The 24,972-nt window shown below is 26.7% G+C and overlaps 12 protein-coding genes across 12 annotated transcripts; 5 read left to right on the top strand and 7 right to left on the bottom strand. All coding sequences in view use genetic code 12, as the record gives it.

The window, feature by feature from the left end:
* Positions 1-105: 105 nt before the first annotated feature.
* On the bottom strand, positions 106-1,860 carry EFH1 (KilA-N domain-containing transcriptional regulator EFH1; the record flags this gene model as incomplete). Its single annotated transcript, XM_051763620.1, has 1 exon — positions 106-1,860. The coding sequence occupies one exon, from the start codon at positions 1,858-1,860 to the stop codon at positions 106-108; it is 1,755 nt and encodes a 584-aa protein (XP_051620441.1).
* Positions 1,861-4,617: 2,757 nt separating this feature from the next.
* Positions 4,618-6,315, top strand: AVT1 (Avt1p; the record flags this gene model as incomplete). Its single annotated transcript, XM_051763619.1, has 1 exon — positions 4,618-6,315. One exon carries the CDS (start codon positions 4,618-4,620, stop codon positions 6,313-6,315), a length of 1,698 nt encoding a protein of 565 aa, XP_051620440.1.
* Positions 6,316-6,575: 260 nt separating this feature from the next.
* KGF54_003069 (uncharacterized protein) lies at positions 6,576-9,860 on the bottom strand (the record flags this gene model as incomplete). Its single annotated transcript, XM_051763617.1, has 1 exon — positions 6,576-9,860. The coding sequence occupies one exon, from the start codon at positions 9,858-9,860 to the stop codon at positions 6,576-6,578; it is 3,285 nt and encodes a 1,094-aa protein (XP_051620439.1).
* Positions 9,861-13,456: 3,596 nt separating this feature from the next.
* On the top strand, positions 13,457-14,101 carry GSP1 (Ran GTPase; the record flags this gene model as incomplete). The annotated part of the gene is made up of 1 exon (XM_051763616.1): positions 13,457-14,101. The coding sequence occupies one exon, from the start codon at positions 13,457-13,459 to the stop codon at positions 14,099-14,101; it is 645 nt and encodes a 214-aa protein (XP_051620438.1).
* Positions 14,102-14,512: 411 nt separating this feature from the next.
* Positions 14,513-14,962, bottom strand: KGF54_003067 (uncharacterized protein; the record flags this gene model as incomplete). Its single annotated transcript, XM_051763615.1, has 1 exon — positions 14,513-14,962. The coding sequence occupies one exon, from the start codon at positions 14,960-14,962 to the stop codon at positions 14,513-14,515; it is 450 nt and encodes a 149-aa protein (XP_051620437.1).
* A 289-nt stretch (positions 14,963-15,251) lies between these two features.
* Positions 15,252-15,963, top strand: ATP14 (F1F0 ATP synthase subunit h; the record flags this gene model as incomplete). Its single annotated transcript, XM_051763614.1, has 2 exons — positions 15,252-15,269; positions 15,640-15,963. 2 exons carry the CDS (start codon positions 15,252-15,254, stop codon positions 15,961-15,963), a joined length of 342 nt encoding a protein of 113 aa, XP_051620436.1.
* Positions 15,964-16,244: 281 nt separating this feature from the next.
* KGF54_003065 (uncharacterized protein) lies at positions 16,245-17,351 on the top strand (the record flags this gene model as incomplete). The annotated part of the gene is made up of 1 exon (XM_051763613.1): positions 16,245-17,351. One exon carries the CDS (start codon positions 16,245-16,247, stop codon positions 17,349-17,351), a length of 1,107 nt encoding a protein of 368 aa, XP_051620435.1.
* A 218-nt stretch (positions 17,352-17,569) lies between these two features.
* On the bottom strand, positions 17,570-18,094 carry KGF54_003064 (uncharacterized protein; the record flags this gene model as incomplete). Its single annotated transcript, XM_051763612.1, has 1 exon — positions 17,570-18,094. The coding sequence occupies one exon, from the start codon at positions 18,092-18,094 to the stop codon at positions 17,570-17,572; it is 525 nt and encodes a 174-aa protein (XP_051620434.1).
* Positions 18,095-18,531: 437 nt separating this feature from the next.
* Positions 18,532-19,041, bottom strand: KGF54_003063 (uncharacterized protein; the record flags this gene model as incomplete). Its single annotated transcript, XM_051763611.1, has 1 exon — positions 18,532-19,041. The coding sequence occupies one exon, from the start codon at positions 19,039-19,041 to the stop codon at positions 18,532-18,534; it is 510 nt and encodes a 169-aa protein (XP_051620433.1).
* A 424-nt stretch (positions 19,042-19,465) lies between these two features.
* Positions 19,466-21,649, top strand: CDC46 (MCM DNA helicase complex subunit; the record flags this gene model as incomplete). Its single annotated transcript, XM_051763610.1, has 1 exon — positions 19,466-21,649. One exon carries the CDS (start codon positions 19,466-19,468, stop codon positions 21,647-21,649), a length of 2,184 nt encoding a protein of 727 aa, XP_051620432.1.
* An 88-nt stretch (positions 21,650-21,737) lies between these two features.
* Positions 21,738-22,140, bottom strand: SMD2 (mRNA splicing protein; the record flags this gene model as incomplete). The annotated part of the gene is made up of 2 exons (XM_051763609.1): positions 21,738-22,068; positions 22,136-22,140. 2 exons carry the CDS (start codon positions 22,138-22,140, stop codon positions 21,738-21,740), a joined length of 336 nt encoding a protein of 111 aa, XP_051620431.1.
* A 283-nt stretch (positions 22,141-22,423) lies between these two features.
* On the bottom strand, positions 22,424-24,748 carry KGF54_003060 (cleavage polyadenylation factor subunit; the record flags this gene model as incomplete). Its single annotated transcript, XM_051763608.1, has 1 exon — positions 22,424-24,748. One exon carries the CDS (start codon positions 24,746-24,748, stop codon positions 22,424-22,426), a length of 2,325 nt encoding a protein of 774 aa, XP_051620430.1.
* Between the last annotated feature and the right edge of the window lie 224 nt (positions 24,749-24,972).

Here is a 24,972-nt window from a genome sequence, read left to right as displayed (position 1 = left end):
TGCACTCTTCGAATTTACGTTTGATGAATGTACATATGATATCATTATTTATTATCATTACTATATAGTTATATACAATGACTTCATTCTCTTCATATTACTAAGCTATAATGTTTTTGGTACACTTAACGGGGTACTTTGCAGTGAATTATCGTAAAGATCATTTTCTTTAATACTTGATGATTGTAAAGATCTTTCAAAATAATCATCACGATTATTTATTGAATTTGTAAATCCATTACTTGAACAATCTTCTTCTTCTTCGACTTCACCTTTTGCAAAATTTGAATTCGATGGGTCTAATAATTTATTAAAATGACCTTCTTCATTTCTAAACTTAGACATTTTTTCAGCTTCTAAATCATCTTCACTTTTCAATTTATGACCTTCAGCTAAAAAATATTCTTTGATGTTTCGAACAAATAATGGTGTTAAAATATCATCAACCCCTTCATTACGTGCAATTTCATAAGCTCTATCAAATGGAATCCAAACTCCCTTCAAATTCATTGATCCAACTTTTACAACATTTTTAACTTTTTCAGTTTTTAATATGCCATCTCTTTTACCTCTTGTCATACCAACAACATTTAATAACTTGGTGCAGTTGATATAATTGTTGTCTTCTCTACGAGAAACCAAAATATTTTTTGCACGAACTTGATAACAATTGGTATTTTCATCATCCCAACGAGTTGTTGCAACTTTTGGTCTGACAATATTTTCAGGAAAGTCATTTTGTGGAATGCTACTGCTGATTGATGTCGCTCTTGAAGAAATATGATCTTTGTTTGAAAATGTAGATGAATGCCTTGATTTGGTAGTTAAAGTAGATGAGACCAGAGGATTTCTCAAGAATGATTGTGACTTTGAAGGTTGTGATTGTTGCCTCTGAGCTGCATATGCTTGATATGTAGATGGAATTGTAGGTGTGGTATAGGACAGATATTGTGATACACTGGATTGAGGATATAACATAGTAGTTGGACTTCCAAATGCTTGACTCAACATCAATTGCTGCTGTTGTTGTTGCAGATGTATTTGTTGTTGTTGTTGTTGTTGTTGCAGTTGCTGCTGGTGCTGTTGTTGATGTTGTTGCTGAAGTTGTTCATTATCTTCGTCTATTTTCTCATTTTGATAATCCTGAGTTTGTTGGGAGATATAATTCTGCTGTGCAATTTTTGAAGATGAATAAATTGACGGTTGAGTTTGAGATTTTCCATAATTGTACATGTCTTGTGCTTGTTGTTGCGGTTGCTGTTGTGGCTGTTGAGGTTGAGGTTGTGTATAATATGCATTTTGTTGATTATAATTTTGAGAATATGATTGATGTTTTTGGTGTTGTGGTTGTTGCTGCGGTATTTGTTTACTTCTAAATGATTGCATGTCTGGAGTTGAATTTGAATTGGTTTGAAATGTAGGACTCATCACATAACTTTGATAATCATTTAATCCACCATTCGTAGTGTTAGATGTAGATGCGGTAGTATTTGTAAATTCATTATTTGTAACAACTGGATAACCAGGTTGTAAATTGTAATAACTAGAATAATCCATTACATAATTTCTTTGATTTCTGTTTGTAGTAGTTGGCATTGATGCAGGATAAATATTCAACCCTTCAAAACCTGAAGTTTGTACTTGAGTATTAGTTGCTTGTTGTTTTTGAATGGATGAATTTGGTTGATTTGGTTGAGACTGTTGATTTGATGCTGGTTGAGGCTGCTCCAAGTTGTTTTGTTTATCATGCGTCTGTAAATGTTCCTTGGATGTTACACCCATATGCTCGGAACTTGATACTCCTACAAGATCTTGACCATAGAAACTGGCATTTGAAGGTGTAGTCATAACTTTATTCATTTAAGATATAGATCTCTTCAATTATTTATAAAAAAATAAAAAAAATTAGGCAAATTGTTCCTTTTGTTTTGACTTTAAAATTATATTAAGCGGCAAATTGGGGTATGAACAGTGAAACCAAATCAAGATCTGAATGAGGAATCTCCAATATATAAATTAAAATTAAATAAGCTGCCGGTTTAAATAATTTGAAAAATTAGGAAAGTGTACGTTAAGTTGTTAACTTTTGAATGAAAAGCTCTATAAGTCTATTCAATTAATCTTAAGGAATTTCGAGTATAAAAAACTTGATACAAAGTAGTTGAATAAATGAATTTAATTGATGCAATTATTGATTTAATGGTTGATGATAAAATGTTAAAAATTTGATATTGTACTTTTTTGAGATTTTAATAAATCTTGAATATATTTATGAATTAAAAAATAGTAGAGTGACATTCAATTGATTATTAATAACCGATTTCTATAGTCAAATTTAAGATATTTTGAACAAAATATTATATTTCTTTTTCCATAAGTTAAGGAAATAATAAATTTTAGTCTAATTCAATTTTGCTGATAAAACTAATTAAAATAAATTATTATTTTAAAAATATCATCTAAGATTTTTTTATTATAAATGGTCCATACATTATTTATTTTTTGAAGAAAATCTCTTATCAAATTTATAATAAAAAGAAACAACCTTTTAATGGTGGTCATACCATTTGAATAATAATATAGCTTGATCTAAAATATCTAAGTTATTTCTTTGCACTAAAAAAAAAAAATCTTTGTTGACCCTTGATGTTGGGTGGTAGAATTTACCATGGATATTGAATGAACCTCAAGATGAAAAAATAACTGGATAGTGAATAATATTTTATTTTTTTTTGACCCCAACTAACTTCTATAAATTCGAACGAAACTGTCATCATGTTGATTAGATTAGCCTATTTTGATATCAACTTCCAGCTCTTAAATTCGTATATGATTCGTCTTTAGTATTCAATTCAATTGTGGTAAATTCTTCGTGGTGAATTCGATAAAACCGCCGTGAACGGGATTATTCAAGGCACAAGTCAATTTTTAGTTTATTTTTCATCATTTTAAAAACTTAATGTTTTATTCAGTGAGATTATGTAAAACTTGACATCACTTGAAAAAGAAACGGCTATAATCAAGCTTTTCCTGGTGATTAAATTATTCTATTATTTATCAATTTGATATTCTTGTATGATTCAGGTTCCTCTTGATGAAATTCAAAAATTTGAAAGTGGAATACCAAAAACAGTACAATGATGAGGGATTTTTGGTCCTCCATGAAATTAGCTAATTTCTCTTAATCATTACCTATTTAAAAATTTTCATCATCATAACAAAATATAATCAAGCCAGCAATTGGAATTAAAAGTTACAAAATAACAACTCACATAATTTTGCTTATTCTTGCGTAAACCTACACCAACAAACATTCATGATTTTGAAAAATAATAATTAATTATGTAAACAATGAAGATAAATTATTACTCAATATAAGTCATTCTAAAAATATGAAAAAGAAGAATGGAAGCACTCCTTTCGCTTAGTCCAGATTTAGCTAATACTTTTACCAATTTATAGTTGACCAATCTTGTTAGACTATGAATCAACAGCAACCCGCAAGGCTAGATTTCAAGATTTGACCAACTCATCATTTCCATTAACTTGAGTTTTATGTTTGTATTTAAAAATGTAGGTGTAAGCTTTTTATGAAGTAAGTTTAAGAAATGTCAAACTTTTACGAGTTGAATGTGTCAAATAAACTCACATATATTCACTTATTGTTGAATCAGCCTTGGTAAAATTTTATAAAATGATGAAATCAAAATTGAATAATCAAGTAAAGTAATGGCACCAATATTGAAGAACTTTATTCATTACCAACAATTAGTTGAATGGAAAAAGAAATTAGTGAATGATTCAATTTAATAGATCAAATCTGACTGGATATTACTTGAATTCATTATATTTCACTGATGAATACATTTATATCTTAGATTTAAATTGATTTGCTCAACATCTCTTATATCTTGCAGTAGTATGAATTTTTAATAGATTCGTTCTCGATGGCATTCGAATACATCATGCTGGTTTATATTGATCTTTATATAGTAGTTCGTGATTTGAATCAATCAATTCTCTTTAAGTAAAAGTAGATCAAATTTTGTGATCTACAAACAGAACTACCAATTGAATACGACAAGAAATTTCATTAAGTATTAATTAAGTAATGTATTCAGATGTAAATAGTTTAATTATATTATAATCAAGTAAGAGATGAGACCCTAAACCCTTTATTTTACAATCTTTATTGTTATCTAATTTAGCTTTGTAAGACTTTGTAATAAAACTATTCATTAAACTGTAAAATATACTACTTAAAAATTTTTAAACTAAATTTAAAAAAGCCGCCTTAAAGAACAATATTTTTAAAATAATTAGATGATATTGTTATAACGATAATAATATTATCATTAATATAATTCTAATTACAACAATATTAAATTTTTCAATATAAAAATTTCGACCAAATTATTCATTTTAAGTGCTTATTCAACTATCAGATATTCTTGTACATATTAAAGGCTGAAATTAGTCAGTTTGTTAAAAATCTTAACAGCACGAATATTCATTATTTCATAACCGATTTATCAAACAATCATTAGTTCAAATATTCAATTCAGTAATCAAAAATTAAACTTCTAAATCTTCAATACTCATAATATTACAACCAAAATGTCATCATCATCAACATCTTCACAACCACCTCCAACTTCATCAACATCGAAATCTATTCCAACAACAAAAAAACCAAGAAGGCGATCATTCATGGATTATGGAGGTTCAAATTCTTTAAATAACTTTGCATCATCATTTAGTAGAGCTCAAAATTATACTGGTACAACATTTATGGAAAGTCCAGATGATTCAGATTTTGTAGTACAACAACAACAACAACAACAACAACAACAACAACAGAATTCACAAATACCAAATTTCACATTACCTTCAGATCGACCTATTTCACCATGTGATGAAGAAAGTTATATTGGAGATGAAGGAGATAATCAACCACAAGGTGAGAATAGAATACGGAATTTCCAATTTCCAAATTTAAAAAGAAGAGAAAGTGAATTATCAAAAAATTCCAATATTGAAGAAGAATGTATTGATGAATTAACTCCATTAGTTCCCACATTTTCAATCCTGAGTCAAAAAACATCTATAAATTCATTTATATTACGATTGGGAAATTCAACATCTGCTCAAACTATTTTTAATTCTATAAATACTCTTGTGGGAATTGGAATGTTTTCTATACCTTTAGGTTTTAAATTAAGTGGTTGGGTTATTGGAATTATTTTACTTATTGGATCTGCAATGGCTACAAATTTAACATCTAAATATTTAGGTAAAATCCTTAAAAAAAATTCAAATTTAATGACTTATGGAGATATTTCTTATCAATATGGTGGTTCATTTTTTGCAAGTTTTGTTACTTTTTTCTTTATTATTGATTTATTTGGTGCATCATTAAGTTTAATTATTTTATTTAGTGATTGTTTTGGGATTTTATGGAATCATATTAAATTTTTAAAATTAATTTGTATTTTAATTATATTTGTTACTAGTTTATTACCATTGAATGTATTATCTATTTTAAGTTTATTTGGAATATTTAGTACTATTGGAATTATAACAGTTATAATTATAAGTGGATTTATTATTCAAGAATTCCCCGGTTCTTTGAGGGATATAGCAAATACTTCAATTTACCCCAGTAGTTTTAAAGAATTATGTTTTAGTTTAGGTATATTTATGGCACCATGGGGAGGACATCCAGTTTTTCCTGAACTTTATAGAGATATGAAACATCCTCAAAAATATAGTAAATCAAGTAATATATCTTTCAGTATTACATTTATTTTGGATTTTACAATTGGTATAATTGGTTATTTAATGTATGGAAATTTAGTTGATGATTCAATTATAAAAAATATAATGTCAAATTCAAATAAACCAAATTGGATTAATCAAATATTGTATCTTTTATTGGGAATATTACCAATATCTAAATTACCATTAGTTACTAGACCTATTATTACTTCTTATGAGAATTTAATGGGGATTTCACAACATCAAGATCATAAATCTGGTCACAAAAATGGAATTGTTAGAATCGGTATGAGATTTGTATTTTGTTTTATATTGTTATTTATTTCCATTTTATTTACTTCTTTTGGTAAATTAATTTCATTTTTGGGTAGTGCAATATGTTATACCGTTTGTTTAACATTACCTTTATTATTTTATCTCAAATTGAATAAATTTGATATTGGTCAATTTGAAAAGTTATGTATTATTTTAGGTATAATTGTATCTATAGTGTTGAGTATTGTAGGTACTTATGCTGCAATCATGGCTAGATTTTAGAAGATATTGTATACAGTTATTAATAGATTTCATTTGTAATATTAAATATTTTAATAATTTATTTATTAATTTTTAAACTTTTTGGATATATTTAAGTATAAAAAAAACCAAGACCAAAAAACCCATCCTTTAGTAATAAAACGATTCCTAGTCAAGCCCTGCTTTAAACTAAAAATTTACAACTTTGTATACTTTTTGAAACCAAACAATAAAGTAAAAAAAAAAGCACTACCTAAAAAAATACCATTTAATTTGTAATTCTAAGATGATTTTCTATTACGATTACCACCACGTCTATTTCCAAACTCATGATGATTATTACTTGATCCATTACCATTATGATTACCATAAAAATACCCACCATTACCGTTTCCGTTATTATTATTAATATTTTCATGTTCATAAATAGCTTCTTGTTGTTGAGCATTAGCTAAGTATTGAGCCATTACTTGCAGACCAGATGTAGTGAAAGGAGTTTTATGACCAACAAATTGTGGCGAAGGTAATGGTAATTGCATAATTTGTGGTGATTGTACAACAGATACATATCTTATTTGTTGATTACCATTTGTAAATTGTGCTGTTGGTGGTGGTTGAAATTGATGCATATTTGGATTGGGGGAATAAAAAGGTTGAGATTGTGGTTGAGATGGTATTACCATAGGTGGTTGTTGTACAAATACTGGTTGTGCATGAATATTTGGATTTGGTGAAGGTTGATATTTTTGACTTGATCTAAAACTACTAGCTGAACTTGTACGACTTAATGGTGGTAAGAAATAAACTGGTTGTGGTTGCATATAAGGAGATTGCGGGATTGAATGTTGTTGTTGATGACCAAATGAATCATTATTGTTGTATCTTATTGAACTATTTATTGAAATATTTGATGAATTTCTTGAGAATTTTCGTTGTGAGAATGAATTATCTTGGTTGTGATATACTTTTTGATACCTAAATGGTGGTTTATTTGATTTTGTTTTGTTGTTGGAGTGGTTGTTGTTTGTGTGACCATTTTGTTTTCCAGTGGTGGTTGTATTATTTGTTGAAGTAGTTTCAACAGATCCAATTATAATTGAAACATCATCATCATCGTCATCATCATCACTTTCTCCTTCATCTTCTTCTTCAATTTGGTCTTCTTTATGTATTTCCCCATTTTTTGCAGGTTCAGTACCTTCAGTTGAATTTTTTAATTCACCATTTTCGGTTTCATGTTTACCATTTGCTTCTTCAGCTTGTATTTTATTATTTTCTAAATCTTTAATTATACCAAAAACCATAGCTGCTTCATCATTAATCATAGCATCATCAGGTTTCATATCTTGTTGTTGTGGATGTTTATTTTTGTGATATTTACCATTCTTTTTAACACTTGCATGTAATTGATCTTTATACAATTTATAAGTTGATCCTGCATTTCCACTTGATTTTAAAAACAGGTATTTCGCAACTGATGCACATCTATCTTTTGCAAAACTAATTTTAAATTTTTTATATTTTCCATAAAATTCTTCAGCTTTTGTTGGATTGTTGAAAAATTTATTTAATTTGAAAATTGAATCTTTTTCTTCTAAATTGAAAATATTTATTAAAGCAATTGCTGATTTTATATTAATAAAATTTAAAAATGCACAATCATTATTATGAAAAAAATTAATTTGTTCTAATGAACCTAAATTTGAAAAATCTTTTCTTAATTCTTCTTCAGTTGGTATTAAAGGTTTTGGCAGTTCAGAATCTTTATTATTTTTAATACCAATATATACATTTCTTGAAGCACCTGCCGTAACAGCTAATGCAATATCTCTACTTAATGGACCACTATGTTGTTTTGCCCAACCAACAGTTATATCACAACCATGAATAACCAATTGATGTAATTGTTGATGAGTTTTATAAAATTTGTAAGCAATAGCTGCATCAATAAAAGTTATAAAACACATTTTCTTTTCCGGGAAATAATTTATAGATTCAACTAATCCGCCTGCACGTACATTATTTGCAATTTCTTCAATTGTTGTACTTGGGTGTAAATTTCCAAGATATAATGATCTATTATTATTTGAAGGTTCAATATTATTATAATTTATATATGGTATTAATTGTACTGGTTGAACTTGACTAAATCTTGAACTTGATGATAACATGGAATAACCTTCATCACTTATGGTTGAATTTTCAGATTCAAATTCATATTCATCAACTTCATTGTTATTTATTAGATCATTTGAATTTGCCGAGAATTTTGAAATATTTGAGTTGGTAGAGTTTTCATGTACAATAGTTTGATCACATCTATCTTTATTAAAACTTATAGCAGTAAATGTAATATTGAATTTGGAGTTTATATCATTAATATCTTTTGAAGTACTTGATCTTTTTCTTATGGATTCTTTATTATTAGTTAGTTTTTTTAAATCATGGTAAATTCGTCTTGAATAATTTTCGTAACCAGTTATAGCTGACTCAATTGATGTAAAATGTACAATAACTTCCCCATTAATATATTTAATTTCTTTTTCCTCTTCAGCTTCTTCAGATAAATTTTGGTCTTCTTTTTCGTGTTTAGTATCTTTTTCCTCAACTTCATTTTGTTCTTCTTTAGATGACTCAATTTCCTTTTCTTCCTCTTTCAACTCTTCTTCTTCTTTATCTAATTTAATTTGAAAATCTTCAATATCACCAAATTTTTCACATTGATTAACTATAAATTGTTGTATTTGATTAAGTCTATCATCAGTTGAAATATCATCAGGTAAAATATTTTTAATTTTAAAATTTAATTTTAAACATCTTGTTGCTTGAAATTCTAATATATAATTTAAAACTTTTAATTTTATATTATCAAATGGTGAAAGATTATTATTATGATTATTAATTTTTGGCTCATTATATTCACTCATTGAAATTTGTAAATTTTTTGATTTTAAAACTTCTCTTAGTTTTTTCAATTCATCGTTTACATTATTTTCATTATTTTCATTATTATCATTATTATTATTATTATTATATTTTGAATAAAACAGTGAAGAAATTTTAGAATTTACAAATGATATAAAACAATTTTCATTTGAATTATTAATTTCTTTTTTTAATCCAATTTTTTCAATAGGTCCATGATTTATTTGATTTAATAATTCATTAAATGTAACTTCTTGTGATAAATTTTTAATTAATATAGTTCTTGAAGCAGTAATTTGATCTATAGTATTATCAATTATTTCATTTTTAATTGAATTATTTGAATCATTTGATAATAATGAAGTAGATGAAGTTAATCTTGAAGATTTTCTAGATCTTCCCATTCTAGGAGAAGAAGTTTGAGGATATTGATATTGATGGTTTTGGTGTTGTTGGTGTTGATGAATTTGTGGTGGTGGTGGAGGATTATTTAATGAAAAATATTGAAATGAACCCAATTGTTGATGAGGATGTGGATGGGGATGATGATTAGGATGAGGAAATTGTTGATGAATTTGTAAAGGATTTGGTAAATTTTCTATAGATCTTGCATTATTCCCATAATATATCTGTTGATACATTGTGGTATTTTTTGATTAATTTTGTATAGTACGAACTTCAATAGTTGTAAAATAATAAGTGAAAGTTCTTTAACGAATGGTATTGATTATATCTAATAGATGAGTTAATTGATAATTGACTGTTGAATATGGCCCTGATATTGTGAAAGTGAAAGTGATAGTAAAGATAAAATAAAAAAAAGTGTATATCTATTGAAATTATTATTAAAAAAAATTAATTAAATTTTGGTGGTAGGTTTTTTTTTTTCATAAATATAATAAATAATTTAATTATAAAAAAATAAATTCTAAGTAAATATAAATATATAAATAAAAACAAACAAATAAAATTTTCGAGAGAAAATAGAGAATAAAAAAATTGGAAAATAATAAACTAGTATTTATTAATAATTTCAAATATCAATTAATATTAGTAACACTTCAATTGAAGTTTAAGAACAATTATTTTTTAGTTTCTCAAGTTATAGTAGTTAGTGTTAAAATTTAATTTAAGAAAGTAAGAGTAGTGTTCAAAATGATAATTTTTATAATTTTAAATTTTCGAGGAAATTTAAATTTTTTATTTTTTTTTTTATTTTTATTTTTTTTATTTTTTTTTTATTGTTTCAGTTTTTTTATTTATTTAATTTAATTTAATTTAATTTAATTTAATTTATATTTAAGAGGATAAAAATGTTGCTATTTTAAGTAAAAAATATTACTGTTTTAATAGTAAAATTAAAAAATCAAGTAGTCAAACTCCTATATACTCCCTCTTCAATAACTATTAATAAGTGATATTCAAATAAATGAAATTTGAATTGAATATTAAATAAAATTAATATAATATTATAAAAAAAAAGCTTAATTTTTTATCAAGTTTTTAATTTGTGATTCTAATTGTAATTGAATACTGGACAGAAATTTATAGTCAACTATTGAATATAAAGAAGTATAGTAGTAGTAGTAGTAGTAGTAGTAGTAGTAGTAGTAGTAACAAAGGGTGTGTTTAATTATATCAACTATAATTTTATATTATAGTTAATATTATAAAAATAAGATTAACGCAGTGTGTATTTTATTGAATAACGTCTTCTATTTTATTAAAATATAGTTTATCTTTTCAAAATATAATAATAAATTATTATTTATATATGATATAACAAGTTTTACGATAAATCTTTTAGATATTTATTTTCATTCTATAATTTATAAATAAATTTTATTTTTAGTATAATATATATATTATTTATCTACTATTAATGAATTATTGCAAACACTCCTATATTATTAAATCAATTAAAATATTTAAGAAAGAATAAATACAATATATATTTATTTGTTAGTATTAATTATTGTATATTTCCTTTAATTTTAACGTAAATCCTTAATAATATTTAATTAGTGTAATATAATTTACAAGTCAATATTAATTCAAACGTTTGAATTTAAAAAAGTAAAAAATATCGTTTAAATAATTAATATCAACACTTTAGTAAAAGAAGTATTGAACTATTTAATTTCAATATAATGCTATTCCACACTTCTTATCAATTGGCATTTGAAGATAATGGAAATAATTATAAATATCAATAAATACATATATATCAGATTCAGATTCATTAAAGTACAAGGTCTTAAAACTTAACAACAATAATTTAATTTCATTAATATAAAATTGTTCTTTTTCATCAATTTATTGATTATGTTTAAATTTATTCGTAAATTAATTTATAAATTAAAAATTATTTCTAAATTGAAGATCTTTTTTTTTTTTTTTATTCAAATAATATTTTATTTTGCGTAGAAATCAAAAATAAAAAAAATGTAAAAAATGGCAAATTAACAATAAATTTTTACCTTTAAATTTTACATTTAGTTTATTTTATTATTTATTAATCAATTAATTTTTACGTATTCTTTTACGCGTTAAAAAGATTAAGTTAAATATAATTTTAATTTGTTTGAAAGGCATTTTTAAAATGTTTAAAATAAATTAAATTTTTGTTTTTGATTCTAAATTTGATTAAAAATAACAATTTCCTTAAATTTTTATTTATATCCTTATTTATTTAATTTAAATTCTTCTTTTTCTTCTATTTTGATTTAGTGTTATATATTTAGCCTGTTGAAATAATTGACTATTAATTTTTTTTTTATTGTTAAATTTTAGTTCATTCTGTATGAATTTAATTTTCCTCGTATGTATCTTGGGTAATTAATAAAGATATATACATATATATTGACAAGTAAAGTATCATCAAAGTACACATCTCAATAAGTAATTTTATATTTATTTGAATGAACTGATAGTAAAATTGGGATTATAAAATGAATAAGTAATCCGGTTTTATAGTGTTCATAAAATTTTGTAGTTTACAAAATGAAATGGATTCGATTTCAAGTTTGTACAATAATTTCATTAATAATTATTAATGTGATCAAGTTACATCAGGCTTACAATAAACTAAAAAAATCCATATAATATGTGTAGTATAGATGCAACGAGATTATAAACTCATGCTGTCAATTGATATTGCAGCACTAGTCTTTGACTTTTCGCGTAATTAATAAGACTGAGTTGGTAGAAGGTAACAAAAAAAAGCACCAGACTTTCAATAAATGATTAATTGATATATTTTACCTACCGTAGTCGGGTTTCAATTTTATCGATAATTTTAGTCTTCAAATTTTTGAATGCTGTGAGTCGACTAGAGTTTCATATTATTCTACTATTTTGTTGCTCAAATTAAATTGTAAAAAATCGTTCTTTGAAAGAGAAATACTCATTATAATTTCACTGATAAAGATGATTGTTTTGACCAGGAATAGGCTTCTCAAATTTAAGCTTCAAATATTTTACTTGTAGGAGTTGATCTTCTTGAAAAGATCAACATTTATGAATATCAAAAGGTCAGGCAACAAAAGTAGAATTTCTCAAGTCTCTGTTATTTTTGGTTGGACAGCTGAATTTTGTTAAGCATTTAAAAAACAAATAATGTACTGAAGTAGAAAAACTATGTTACTTCAGTATCTGTAGAGGCTAAAAGGTTTAACTCTGAATGGGTTAATTGCGGAAGGCTACTTACATAATTTATTGTAAACTAATCAAAAAACTCAATCTTATTGATGGTAATGTGGATGATCAAGATTTGTACATAGTTTTGTGACAAGAGCACTCTATTCCAAGGATTTAAAAAATAATTATAATTTGCAACCATTTTTACGTCGTGAAACAATATTAATTGATATGAACAATTACGTCGTGTAAATATCAAATTAAAACTATAAACAAATCAAATTTTAAAAATGGCAATTAAATTGAAATTTTTATTAAAGACAGAAAAAAAGCTCATCTATTTTATTATGTAATATTATGAATCGAGCTACCAAATTTCTTCAGCTAGATCAACAAAGTTTTTTTTTTTTTCTTTTTGATGAATATTTTAACAGACATCATCTTTGTATTACAAATTTATTAGATCAATCAATTTCAATTTCATATTAGTCAATCAATCAATTAATCAATCAATCAATTGAAGAACTAACATTACATTTATTTCATTTAATCAATATACATAAATTAGATAGATAATTCATATATACAAAAGAAAAAGATGGCTCAAGAAGTTCCTACATTTAAATTAGTTTTAGTTGGTGATGGTGGTACTGGTAAAACTACATTTGTTAAAAGACATTTAACTGGTGAATTTGAAAAGAAATATATTGCAACATTAGGTGTTGAAGTTCATCCATTAGGTTTCCATACAAATTTTGGTGAATTAAAATTTGATGTTTGGGATACTGCTGGTCAAGAAAAATTTGGTGGTTTAAGAGATGGTTATTATATTAATGGTCAATGTGGTATTATTATGTTTGATGTAACTTCAAGAATTACTTATAAAAATGTCCCAAATTGGCATAGAGATTTAGTAAGAGTTTGTGAAAATATTCCAATTGTTTTATGTGGTAATAAAGTTGATGTTAAAGAAAGAAAAGTTAAAGCCAAAACAATTACATTTCATAGAAAAAAAAATTTACAATATTATGATATTTCAGCAAAATCAAATTATAATTTTGAAAAACCATTTTTATGGTTAGCAAGAAAATTAGTTGGTAATCCTCAATTAGAATTTGTTGCTTCTCCTGCTTTAGCTCCACCAGAAGTTCAAGTTGATTCTGATTTAATGCAAAAATATCAACAAGAAATGGAACAAGCTACTGCTTTACCATTACCAGATGAAGATGATGCTGATTTATAAGTTTAGTTTTTAAAAGAAGAGAAGATATAAAAAGTCATTAATAAATTCAAGTTTATTAATCACTAAGTTAATACATTTTTTTAGGTTTAATAAATTCATTATATAAAATACAAGCATTATTGCTCACCAGAATCTGACTAATGTTGTAATTCTAATTTTGATTATGTTTTTATTAAAGTGCTGCTAAAAGAGAAAGATAGAAAATTATATATAGGTATTTTATATAGGTATATAGTAAATTTTTATTAATAAAAGATTGTAATTTATGTAAATTCAATTTATACAAATTGAGCTCTATATACTTTTGAATATACTCAAACCCAGTCAACCTCGAAATTCGTAAGTCATTAGTCATACATTTAATAGAATCCAGCTATTAAACTTGTTGTTGCATCTAATAGAATCCAGCTATTAAAATTGTTGTTGTTGTAGTTGTTGCTTTTTTTGTAAATAAATTGAATGTTGATACTCTCTAGTATTATTATAAACAGCAGGTGGAGGTAAAGGTAAACCAGTAAAATGAGGTGGTGGTGGTAAATTAAATTCTTCTTCTTCTTCATCATTATCATCATCATTTGATTTCAGATCAATAATCATTGAATCCTCATTTTTTTTGTGATGATCTTGATTAGCTATTAAATTTTTATCATCTGGACCACCAGGTATTCCCTTGTTTAGTTTATTTAAAGTTATTTCATAAATTAATTCCTTTGGTTTCCAATCACCAGTTTCTTTTGATTTATATTCATAATAATCACAATAATATTTTATATGATTTTTACCCATTAAATGAGATTTTCTAACACTTCTTGTATCATGCGTTAAATATGATTTACAATAATCACAATAATACTTTGGCATCGTTGCTTATCAAGTATTGATTGATTAAGATTTACTTGTTGATAAATATATATGATTCAGTAGTAATTGCATATGTCATCACGTGAAACATATATTAACTACTTGTCCAATTGAAATGTATTATTTAGATAGACTAATTTGGTAGCTTGAAGAACCTTGTAAAATTTTACACTACCTCCATAATTAATATGCGATTCGCAAATACTAAGGTGAAAAAAAAAGTCTATAGTCAAAGAAACGATATTGAATCTGATATTAATCAACCATCAACTACATATTCATAACAACAATGTTCAGACCAATTGCTGTATGTAACAGATCATTTATGGCGGAATGATAGAGGATAAGGAATTAATTTATGAAATTGCAAGAAGGAACTATAATACTACATTCAATGGACTTCAATGGTTGACTTGTAGGAGATATTGATGAATCAATCAAACTCAAGTCATTGTTAGCAATACGAGAGAAATTAAGACGAACTTAAAATTGGAATACAGTATTTGAAAGTTTTTTCAACGACATACAATTGGAGAAACCCCATATATCAACAATATTTAAACAGAACATGACAAGCTTTGACTATAGAGTTAAAATCTCCTTCATAGCTCTACATTAATCCTGCCTCGCTTACCCTATGACTTTACCGTTTTGTATACTAACAATCCCATTTTTAGCGTATATCATCAAGAAGATTATTTTCAATCACACCAAAAAGATCAAATTTAATTGGTGATTTATATGTTCAAAACATTAGACAATTTAAACCAAAAGCTTTATCACAAGAAGAAATTGATTCAGCAGTAAAAAAATTTCAATTACCAGGTAAACCAACCATACCTCAAATTCATGAATTATCAAGTGAAAATGTTAAAGAATATGAAACAAATGATGTAAATACTGCTGCTTATGATAATGAAAAAGTCGATACTACTGAAAATACTAAACCTGATAATGATGATTGGTTTGTTTTTGATGAAGTTGAAGAAGCTGGTCATTAAAATTGATGATTATGGTATAAGCATTCAATAACTCAAAAAAAATATTAATATAGATGCTATTTTTAGTTCATAAGATCTCTAGTTAATAAAAAAGTATAAAATTGTTCGAAATACTACATAACCCTTCTAATATTGAGGATGTCTCGTGGTATAATTGAATCTGACCTTCGATAACTTTTAAAAGTTTCAAAAAGTTAATTTTGTGTCATGAACCATAAATCAAAACAAAGAATAGCTATTCATTTTTTAATCGATAAATCAAGTAACTATCTTATTTAAGAATGACAGATTCATATTCATACCATAAAAGAGCTCATCTAATATCATCGGCCAACTACTTAAATTCCACTTTACAGTCTCGAGCATATATAGAAACAAAATTGTTATTTCCTAGTATAAACTCAAATGATTTAATCTCCACAAGCAAAGAACAAGATGATCTGATTATTATAACTGATGAATTAATACGAAATGATCAAACAATAATAGATGTAATGATGGATCTTATACTGTCAATTGATAAATATCGGAACCAACAAAAAATTATAAATGAGTCAATAACGTCAAAAAATAATACAATTGAAGAATTAAATAATAGAGTTAACATATTGGAAAAGCAATTAACAATAAAAGACAAGAAGAATAAAGAATACCTAATCGAGAGAAACAGAATTAAAAATAAATATGATCAAGTGAATTCAATAAATAAAGTCCAACATAAAAGTATCAAGAATCTATCAAATTCAATGAAAGATATAGCAGTAAAGAATAAAATAGATATGAAAAAGAAAGAATTAATAATTGATGAATTAAAAACCAAATTAATAACGAAGAGAAATCTTAGTTCAACCATAAAGTATGGAATACCTTTAACTCCTACATTGGAAAAAAGTCAAGACACCGATATACCAATCACAACATCAACTTCAACTTCAATTGAAGAAATCTTATCAAATAATATACCAATCGATGACAAGGAAATACTACTAAGTGACGAAATACTATCAACCATTAAAAAATTTCACGATAACGAATCATCAATATATATCAATCAATTATCAAACACAATAAATGATATGACATCAGAAAACTATAAATTAACAAATTTAATAAAATCAATTGAAAATTATTTATCATTATTAAATTTAAATCTAATATCTTTTAAAGAAATAAATTTAGATGATATTATACCTGATCCATTAGAAATTTTAAATGAATCAATAATAAATGAAGTAACTGATGAAATAATAATGAAACATTTTAATGAAATCGAGAATTGTGAGTTTTTAACTAAACCAGTTATAGAAGAATTTTTAAAGTTTTACAATAATTTAAGAGACGTTTTAGTACTTTCAAACCTTCAAAATTATACAACTACAACTGCTTGATATAAATAGTTATGGGATATAATAATTTATTAACATTTTATTAATATATTAATGAAACTAATTATTGGATAATGAGTTTGACGAACAACTTTGTCTCTTACTATATAAATTCTATCATCAATTAATTTTTGAATAATAATGGTAAGAGGAGTTTGTCAATTAAGATAATTCCATTTCATTAAATTCAGCAGATACATTCTTTGGTAACCTAAAACGGTTCAAGTATCACTTTTATCCGCATTAGTTTGAACCATATTCGTTTCATTTTGACCAACTTCATCTGGAATTATTGAAATATCACCGAATGAACCACTCATTTCTTTTGCTGGCATGTTCAATTGACTCGTGTGTAATTCTGGATTTTTAATTTTGTCCTTAGCTTTTGGTCCTTCTGATTGACGTGGTTGTATTTCTTCTGATTTCTTAGTATTAGATTTTGATGAACCTTCAACTATAAAGCTATGTAATCCGACCTTTGAACTACTTTGACGGAATTGTTCTTCATTGGGTAATTGATCTTGACCTTGTTCCACTTCCCTTAAACCAGTAACATTATTTCCAAGATATTCAATTGAAGGATCCTTTTTTCTGAAAAACATTGATCTTTTTCTTCTTCTACCATCTTGATTGGTTTGGATCCAAACATAATCTGGTTCTAAAGTACTAATGCAAAGTAGTACTAGGAGTCCAGTAGCAAATGATAATACCAGAAATACCAAAATAACCGTGTTTGAAACACCCATGAGGAAAGAATTAAAGATGTGTAGGAGAAGAAGTTGTTGGGAAATTTTGAAAAAGAAATGTTTGTTACAGGTATCAATTTGGATGCAAAAAAAATTCTTAATTAAAATTATCAATTTTAGGCGCTGTGTGTTGGCGAGAACTTTGACTTAAATATTTCACAATTGTCTGATGCAAAAGTCGGCCTTTGACTTATAATTACCACGACGTTTGGTGTGGTTTTATTATATACAGTATTTTTGCTGATGGTCAAAGTGATTACTCTGAAATGTACGTATGGTCCATAGCTACATTTCTGCCAGATTAAGTGAACCCCCTGTCTTTTGAATAAGCTCACCGTACAATTTTCTAGAATTCAAATATAAAAAGATTTACATAACATGAACGAATTTACAATCTTTGAGTATCATTACATCTAAAACAATTACATATACAATTACTAGATATTCTTAAGTGGTAGATCAACTTTAGCATCTTTAATGAAGTCTTCGAATTCATCATTAATGTCTAATTCACTTTCATCATTCTCCAATTCTTTTTGTTTTTGTTTCTCTTCATCCAACTTCTTGTATTTTCGATTACTCTTTTTTGATTTATTTTGTTTAACTTTTTGAGCTCTCTCTTTTAATACGGCATTCCTACTTGTACCTGGATTATATAAATCATCTAATTTCAATGCTAATATTTCTCTTGCTTTAATTCTATTTCTTTCTTGTAATCTTGATTCTTGACATGAAACTATAATGTTTGTAGGTAAATGTCTAATTTCAACTTTTGTATTAACTTTGTTTACTTTTTGACCTCCTGGACCCCCTGATTTTATAAATTTTTCCTCTATTTCGTCTTCTTTGACTAGCCATAGTGGTCGTTGCGGTAATTTATTTTTCTTTGGAATTGCATATGGTTTGATTGATGAAGTTGTAATTTGCCGTATGAATTGTTTGAACATTTATTTGAATCGCATCAAGTCAATAGCAACAATTTAATTGATTTGTAATAATGCCAATGTAATATGAGATGTAAGTGAACTTATGGTAAGATAATTAACTGTTAATGAGCCAATACTATAAATTAATGGAAATCTGATATTGAATGTGCTACCAAAAAATATGATAATTTAACTCATTTAGGAAGTCTAATAATATACTGATCTTATTATGTAATTTATTATGTAATCATTAGAATACACGTCTTAAATTTAATTTTTATTTTTATTTTTATTTTTATTTATTTATTTGATTTATCATTTCATAATTTTTAACAACCAATTTCAATTTCAATTCAGTTCAAGTCAATTCATTTCAATTCAGTTCTTTCATTCATTTATCACCAACTTCTTTTTAAATCTAAATCGTCATCTCACATAACTCAACATGTCATTTGAAAGACCAAGTGTTTATTCAGCTCCTGTATTACCAGGTGAAGATCCTGATGATAATTCATTTAATGAAGTTACAAAAGCTTTCCGTTCATTTATATTAGAATTTAGATTAGATTCACAATTTATATATAGAGATCAATTAAGAGAAAATTTATTAATTAATAATTATTTTTTAAAAGTTGACAGTGAACATTTAATTGGATTTAATGATGAATTAAATAAAAAATTAACAGACGATCCTTCTGAAATGATTCCATTATTTGAAAATGCTATCACAGACATTGGTAAAAGAATTGCTTATTTATCACAAGATGAAATTCCAAATAATTTTCCAACTTGTCAATTAATATTATATTCACAAGCAAATAAAATAAGTATAAGAAATTTAGATTCTGAACATATTGCAAAAATAGTTAGAGTAAGTGGTATAGTTATATCGGCATCAGTTTTATCATCAAGAGCTACACAAGTTCAATTGATATGTCGTCAATGTAAACACACTATGCAATTAAAAATTAAAAACGGATTTGGTTCAATTCAATTACCAAAATGTCAAAGTCCTCATAATGTAGATCCAAATTCAACTCAAGAAAAATGTCCACAAGATTCTTATGTTATTGATCATGATAAATCTACATTTGTTGATCAACAAGTTTTAAAATTACAAGAAGCACCTGATATGGTTCCAGTTGGAGAAATGCCCCGTCATATATTATTACAAAGTGATAGATATTTAACAAATTTAGTTGTTCCAGGAACAAGAGTTACAATTGTTGGTATATATTCTATCTTTCAATCTAAACAAGCTGCAAGAAATAATAACACAAGTAATGTGGCAATTAGAAACCCATATTTAAAAGTCTTGGGTTATCAAACTGATCTTGATGCTGGAGCAAATGGTCAAGGTATCATATTTAGTGAAGAGGAAGAAGAAGAATTTTTAAAATTATCAAGAATGTCTAATTTATATGATGTTTTTGCAAATTCAATTGCTCCATCAATTTATGGTAATAATGATATTAAGAAGGCAATAACGTGTTTATTAATGGGTGGTTCTAAAAAGATACTTCCAGATGGTATGAGATTAAGAGGAGATATAAATGTTTTGTTACTTGGTGACCCAGGTACTGCAAAATCTCAATTGTTAAAGTTTGTGGAAAAAATCGCTCCAATTTCAGTATATACATCAGGTAAAGGTTCATCAGCTGCTGGTTTAACAGCTTCTGTACAAAGAGATCCTCAAACAAGAGATTTCTATTTAGAAGGTGGTGCTATGGTTTTAGCTGATGGCGGTGTTGTTTGTATCGATGAATTTGATAAAATGAGAGATGAGGATAGAGTAGCAATTCATGAAGCTATGGAACAACAAACTATATCTATTGCTAAAGCTGGTATAACAACAATTTTAAATTCAAGAACTTCAGTTTTAGCAGCTGCAAATCCTGTTTATGGTAGATATGATGAATTTAAATCACCAGGTGAAAACATTGATTTCCAAAGTACAATTTTATCAAGATTTGATATGATATTTATTGTTAAAGATGATCATAATGAAAGAAGAGATATTTCGATAGCTCAACATGTTATGAATGTTCATGCAGGTGGTAAAACTCAAGAATTACAACAAGAGGGAGAAATTCCAATTGAAACAATGAAAAGATATATACAATATGTTAAATTGAGATGTGCACCAAGATTAACAGAAGAAGCATCAGAAAGATTATCATCGCATTTTGTGTCCATTAGAAGAAGATTACAAATTAATGAAGCTGAAATGAATGAAAGATCATCAATTCCAATTACTGTACGTCAATTAGAAGCTATCATACGTATAACTGAATCATTAGCTAAATTAAGATTAAGTCCAATAGCAACAGAAGAACATGTTGAAGAAGCTATTAGATTGTTTACAGCTTCAACAATGGATGCAGTTGATCAAGGTGTAGGAAATGTATCTGATGCTTCATTAAATGCAGAAATTAAAAAAGTTGAACAAGAATTAAGAAGAAGATTACCAATTGGTTGGTCAACTGCTTATAGAACTTTAAGAAGAGAATTTGTTGACTCTGGTAAAGCAAGTAGTTCAGCATTGGAAAAAGCGTTATATATTATGGAAAGACATGAAGTTATTAAATTTAGACATCAAGGTCAAAATATTTTGAGAGTTGGTGTATAGGTATCAATATTTTTTAAAATTAAATTGTATTATTAAGACGTATATTAACATTAACTTCATTACTTTACTAAATTCAATCTCTCCTTCATCAAGCTTTCAATATTATAATAACAGAATCACCTCTTAAAAACATTTTACTAACGAATCTTTCTCTGGGCACTTGTTTCTTCTTACCAAACTCATTAGTTACTTGATCAGTCCATAATTCTTTAACATTCTCCAAAATTAAATTACAATGTCTATCAAATTCCCTTATTTTACCAATTAATTTATGATTATTCCTACAACTAATTATTACTGGTGAATTTTGCTTTTTGGCTTGATTAAGCAAGGACATTGGACCGTGTAAAAATTCAAATTCTTCTAGTTTTGCTAGCTCTTGTTCTGTTAGTTCTGATCTCGGTCTATCTATGAACTCACTAGATTATTGTTAGTATTAATAATTGTATTTAGATATTGATTAAGATGCATTTGTAAATAACATACCTCATTATTTATATTTTATTTGTGGTGATTGAGTAGGTTCAGTTGGTTACTATGTGGTAAATAAAATGGTGACAAAAAATGTACTATTAGAAGTTGATAATTCCAGAAAATTGATATTTAACTTAGTTTGGTTGTAAATTTGGAGTGTTTGATATTAGTCTCAATTTTTTTTTCTTTGTTTCAAATTTGTGTACGAATATACGCAAATACAAAGACAAGGGAACTAGAGATATTAGACATTATTATTAGTTTTATAAAATCTATTCATTAAAAATTATATCATTAAATCTATGCAAACTTTGACGATACAGCTAATGGAGCACTCAATAAACAAGCTCTCTTGATGATATTTTCAATACGATCTTTCAATACTTTTGAAGAACAATCAATATCCAAAGATCTATAATTTATATTTGCAACATTTTTACCAATTGTAACTTTTGCCTTGTCGTCTGGTAAATTTTCTAATGCATCACCAAATTGAGCTTGTAAGATTAATGAAATTTTTTGAATCCTTGTTTCTATGTCATCGTTTTTGATTAACTTTTTCTTTATGCCATTTTCAATTTTGACCCTGTCACTTATATGATTGTGGCTGTGATTATGTTGTTTTGAGGTTAGTTTAACTGATGCAGGTGATGAGTCTATGGAATACAATATTGCAATTATACTATCTGCCAACGAATCAGCCATCAAATTGTCATTGATCCATTCAACTGATATATACAAACCAGAATTATTTGTTTTATCTATGAAAATATCAACAACATCCATTATAACACATTCCCATGATTCTTCGTCATCAGTAACAATATTTATATATCCAAACATTTGTTCAAGATGCCATATCATTAATGATATATCAGCATTTATTTTGAGGTTTATTTTTGATTTTACTATTGATGTTGATAATTGTGTAAATACATTCAAGTCTTGTAATTGAACAAGATTTAGATCAAAATCTTTGGAGACTAAGACACCTGATACTATTTGTCCTGGTTTGAAAACAGATACATTTCCTGATTCTTTTTCGTCAACCTCCATTTTATTATCTTCACCGTTTTCTTCTTTAATCTCCGTAATTTTTTCTTCATCCTTCTTAACTTGATCTTCGATTTCTTGTTTTAGTTGGTGTAATTGTTCTTCAGCTAATGACCCCAAAACTTTAGCAACTTTCAACCCTTTAAATTTTATAATCAACTCTTCACATATTTTTGGATTATATACTTTGACTTCTCTGTCTGTCCCTCTTCTTGATGAATACTTACTCAATAATGCTGATTTCAATCTACCCATTGGAACTGAGTCACCATGTACCAATATAATTTTTGATGGTGACACTTTATCTATAAATTCTGAATTTTGTTGAAAATCAACATGAGCTGCAAATGATATTTCTTCAACACCTATCCTTCTTGGTATACTTAAATCAGGATTATTTATTGATTGTATGATTGGCGGTTCCTTTAACAAATCTTTCGCCATTGTACCCTCCACTGAGTAACCAGTTAAAATTACTAAATTTTTCTGCTCAGGTGCCCATTTCTCTAATAATTGTCTTGATATACCAGCTTGTAACATACCTGGAGTTGCGACTACTACAGAAGGACCTAAATCTGAAAATTTTGATAAATCTTTTATAGATTTTATGTACTTAAAGTCAAAAGGACTAGATCTAGAATCACCAGAAGAAGAGAGCCGTATCTTATCATTCATAATTCCTGTATAAGTTTCATAAACGGCCATACATTTTTTAGCTAAACCTGAGCAATAATAAACATTTGCACTCTGTAAATCTTCATTTTTCTGCCAATATTCATCAAGAATTAACAAAAGTTCTTGTGCATTACCTAAAGCGAAAACTGGTAATAAAACTCTACCACCTCTTGTTATTGTAGCATGAATATGACTTGTTAATTTTTTTTCCAATTCTGCTTTTGGTTCTAATGTACCAGTACCAAAAGTTGATTCTGTAATTAAAATATCTGGACTATTTGGAGGAACTTCAGCTGAATGTAAATGTCGATTCTCCTCTCTTGAATAATCACCTGTAAATAGTATTTTTAATCCTCCAATTTCTATGAAATACATACAAGCACCCAAAACATGACCTGCATGATAAGCTGTAAACCTGATACCATCAATCTCCATCGTTGAATGATAATCTATTGTTTCAATTTTATCAAACGATTTAAAAATATCATCATCAGTATATAAATTTCCCCCTTCTTCTGCACCATCATTTCTTGAGCTCCCAATTAATGTGACTCTAACGAAATCTTGCATTAACCATCTATAAATAGCTTTTGTTGCATGTGTCATAAATACTTTACCTCTAAAATTTGATTGTTGCATAACATAGGGCAATGAAGCTGAATGATCAACATGAAAATGACTTATTAATAATATATCTACTTTTGATAAATCATATTCATCAAAATACGGAAATGATGCATGTCCACTATAAGCTGGATGCATACCAGCATCTAACATTATAACTTTGTTCTTATACTCGATAATATGACATGATCGTCCAACTTCGTTACAACCACCAAGTCCAAAAAATTTGAAGTTCTCCTCATTGGAAAAGCTGTCATTTGACCCTGAACTCATTGCTGATGCTATTAGCGCAACAGTTGTAGTGATATTTTGATCTGAGTTGATTAATGGCTTTTTGATATTTACAAATTATTTTTTTTTTTCAGATTTTTATTTTGCAACACGAAATTGATATCAGTTTACAACCAAACAACAACTTAGACCTTTCATTAACATAGAAATAACTTTCCCACGTACAGAGTCAAGTCAATGACACAACAAGTAGCTCAACTTACCCA

Source organism: Candida jiufengensis (genome assembly GCF_024610255.1).
Source record: "Candida jiufengensis strain CBS 10846 chromosome Unknown scaffold3, whole genome shotgun sequence".
In the NCBI taxonomy this organism is placed as follows: domain Eukaryota; kingdom Fungi; phylum Ascomycota; class Pichiomycetes; order Serinales; family Debaryomycetaceae; genus Lodderomyces; species Lodderomyces jiufengensis.
The sequence above is the reverse complement of the archived record's forward strand: the minus strand, read 5'-3'. Positions and strand labels throughout refer to the sequence as shown.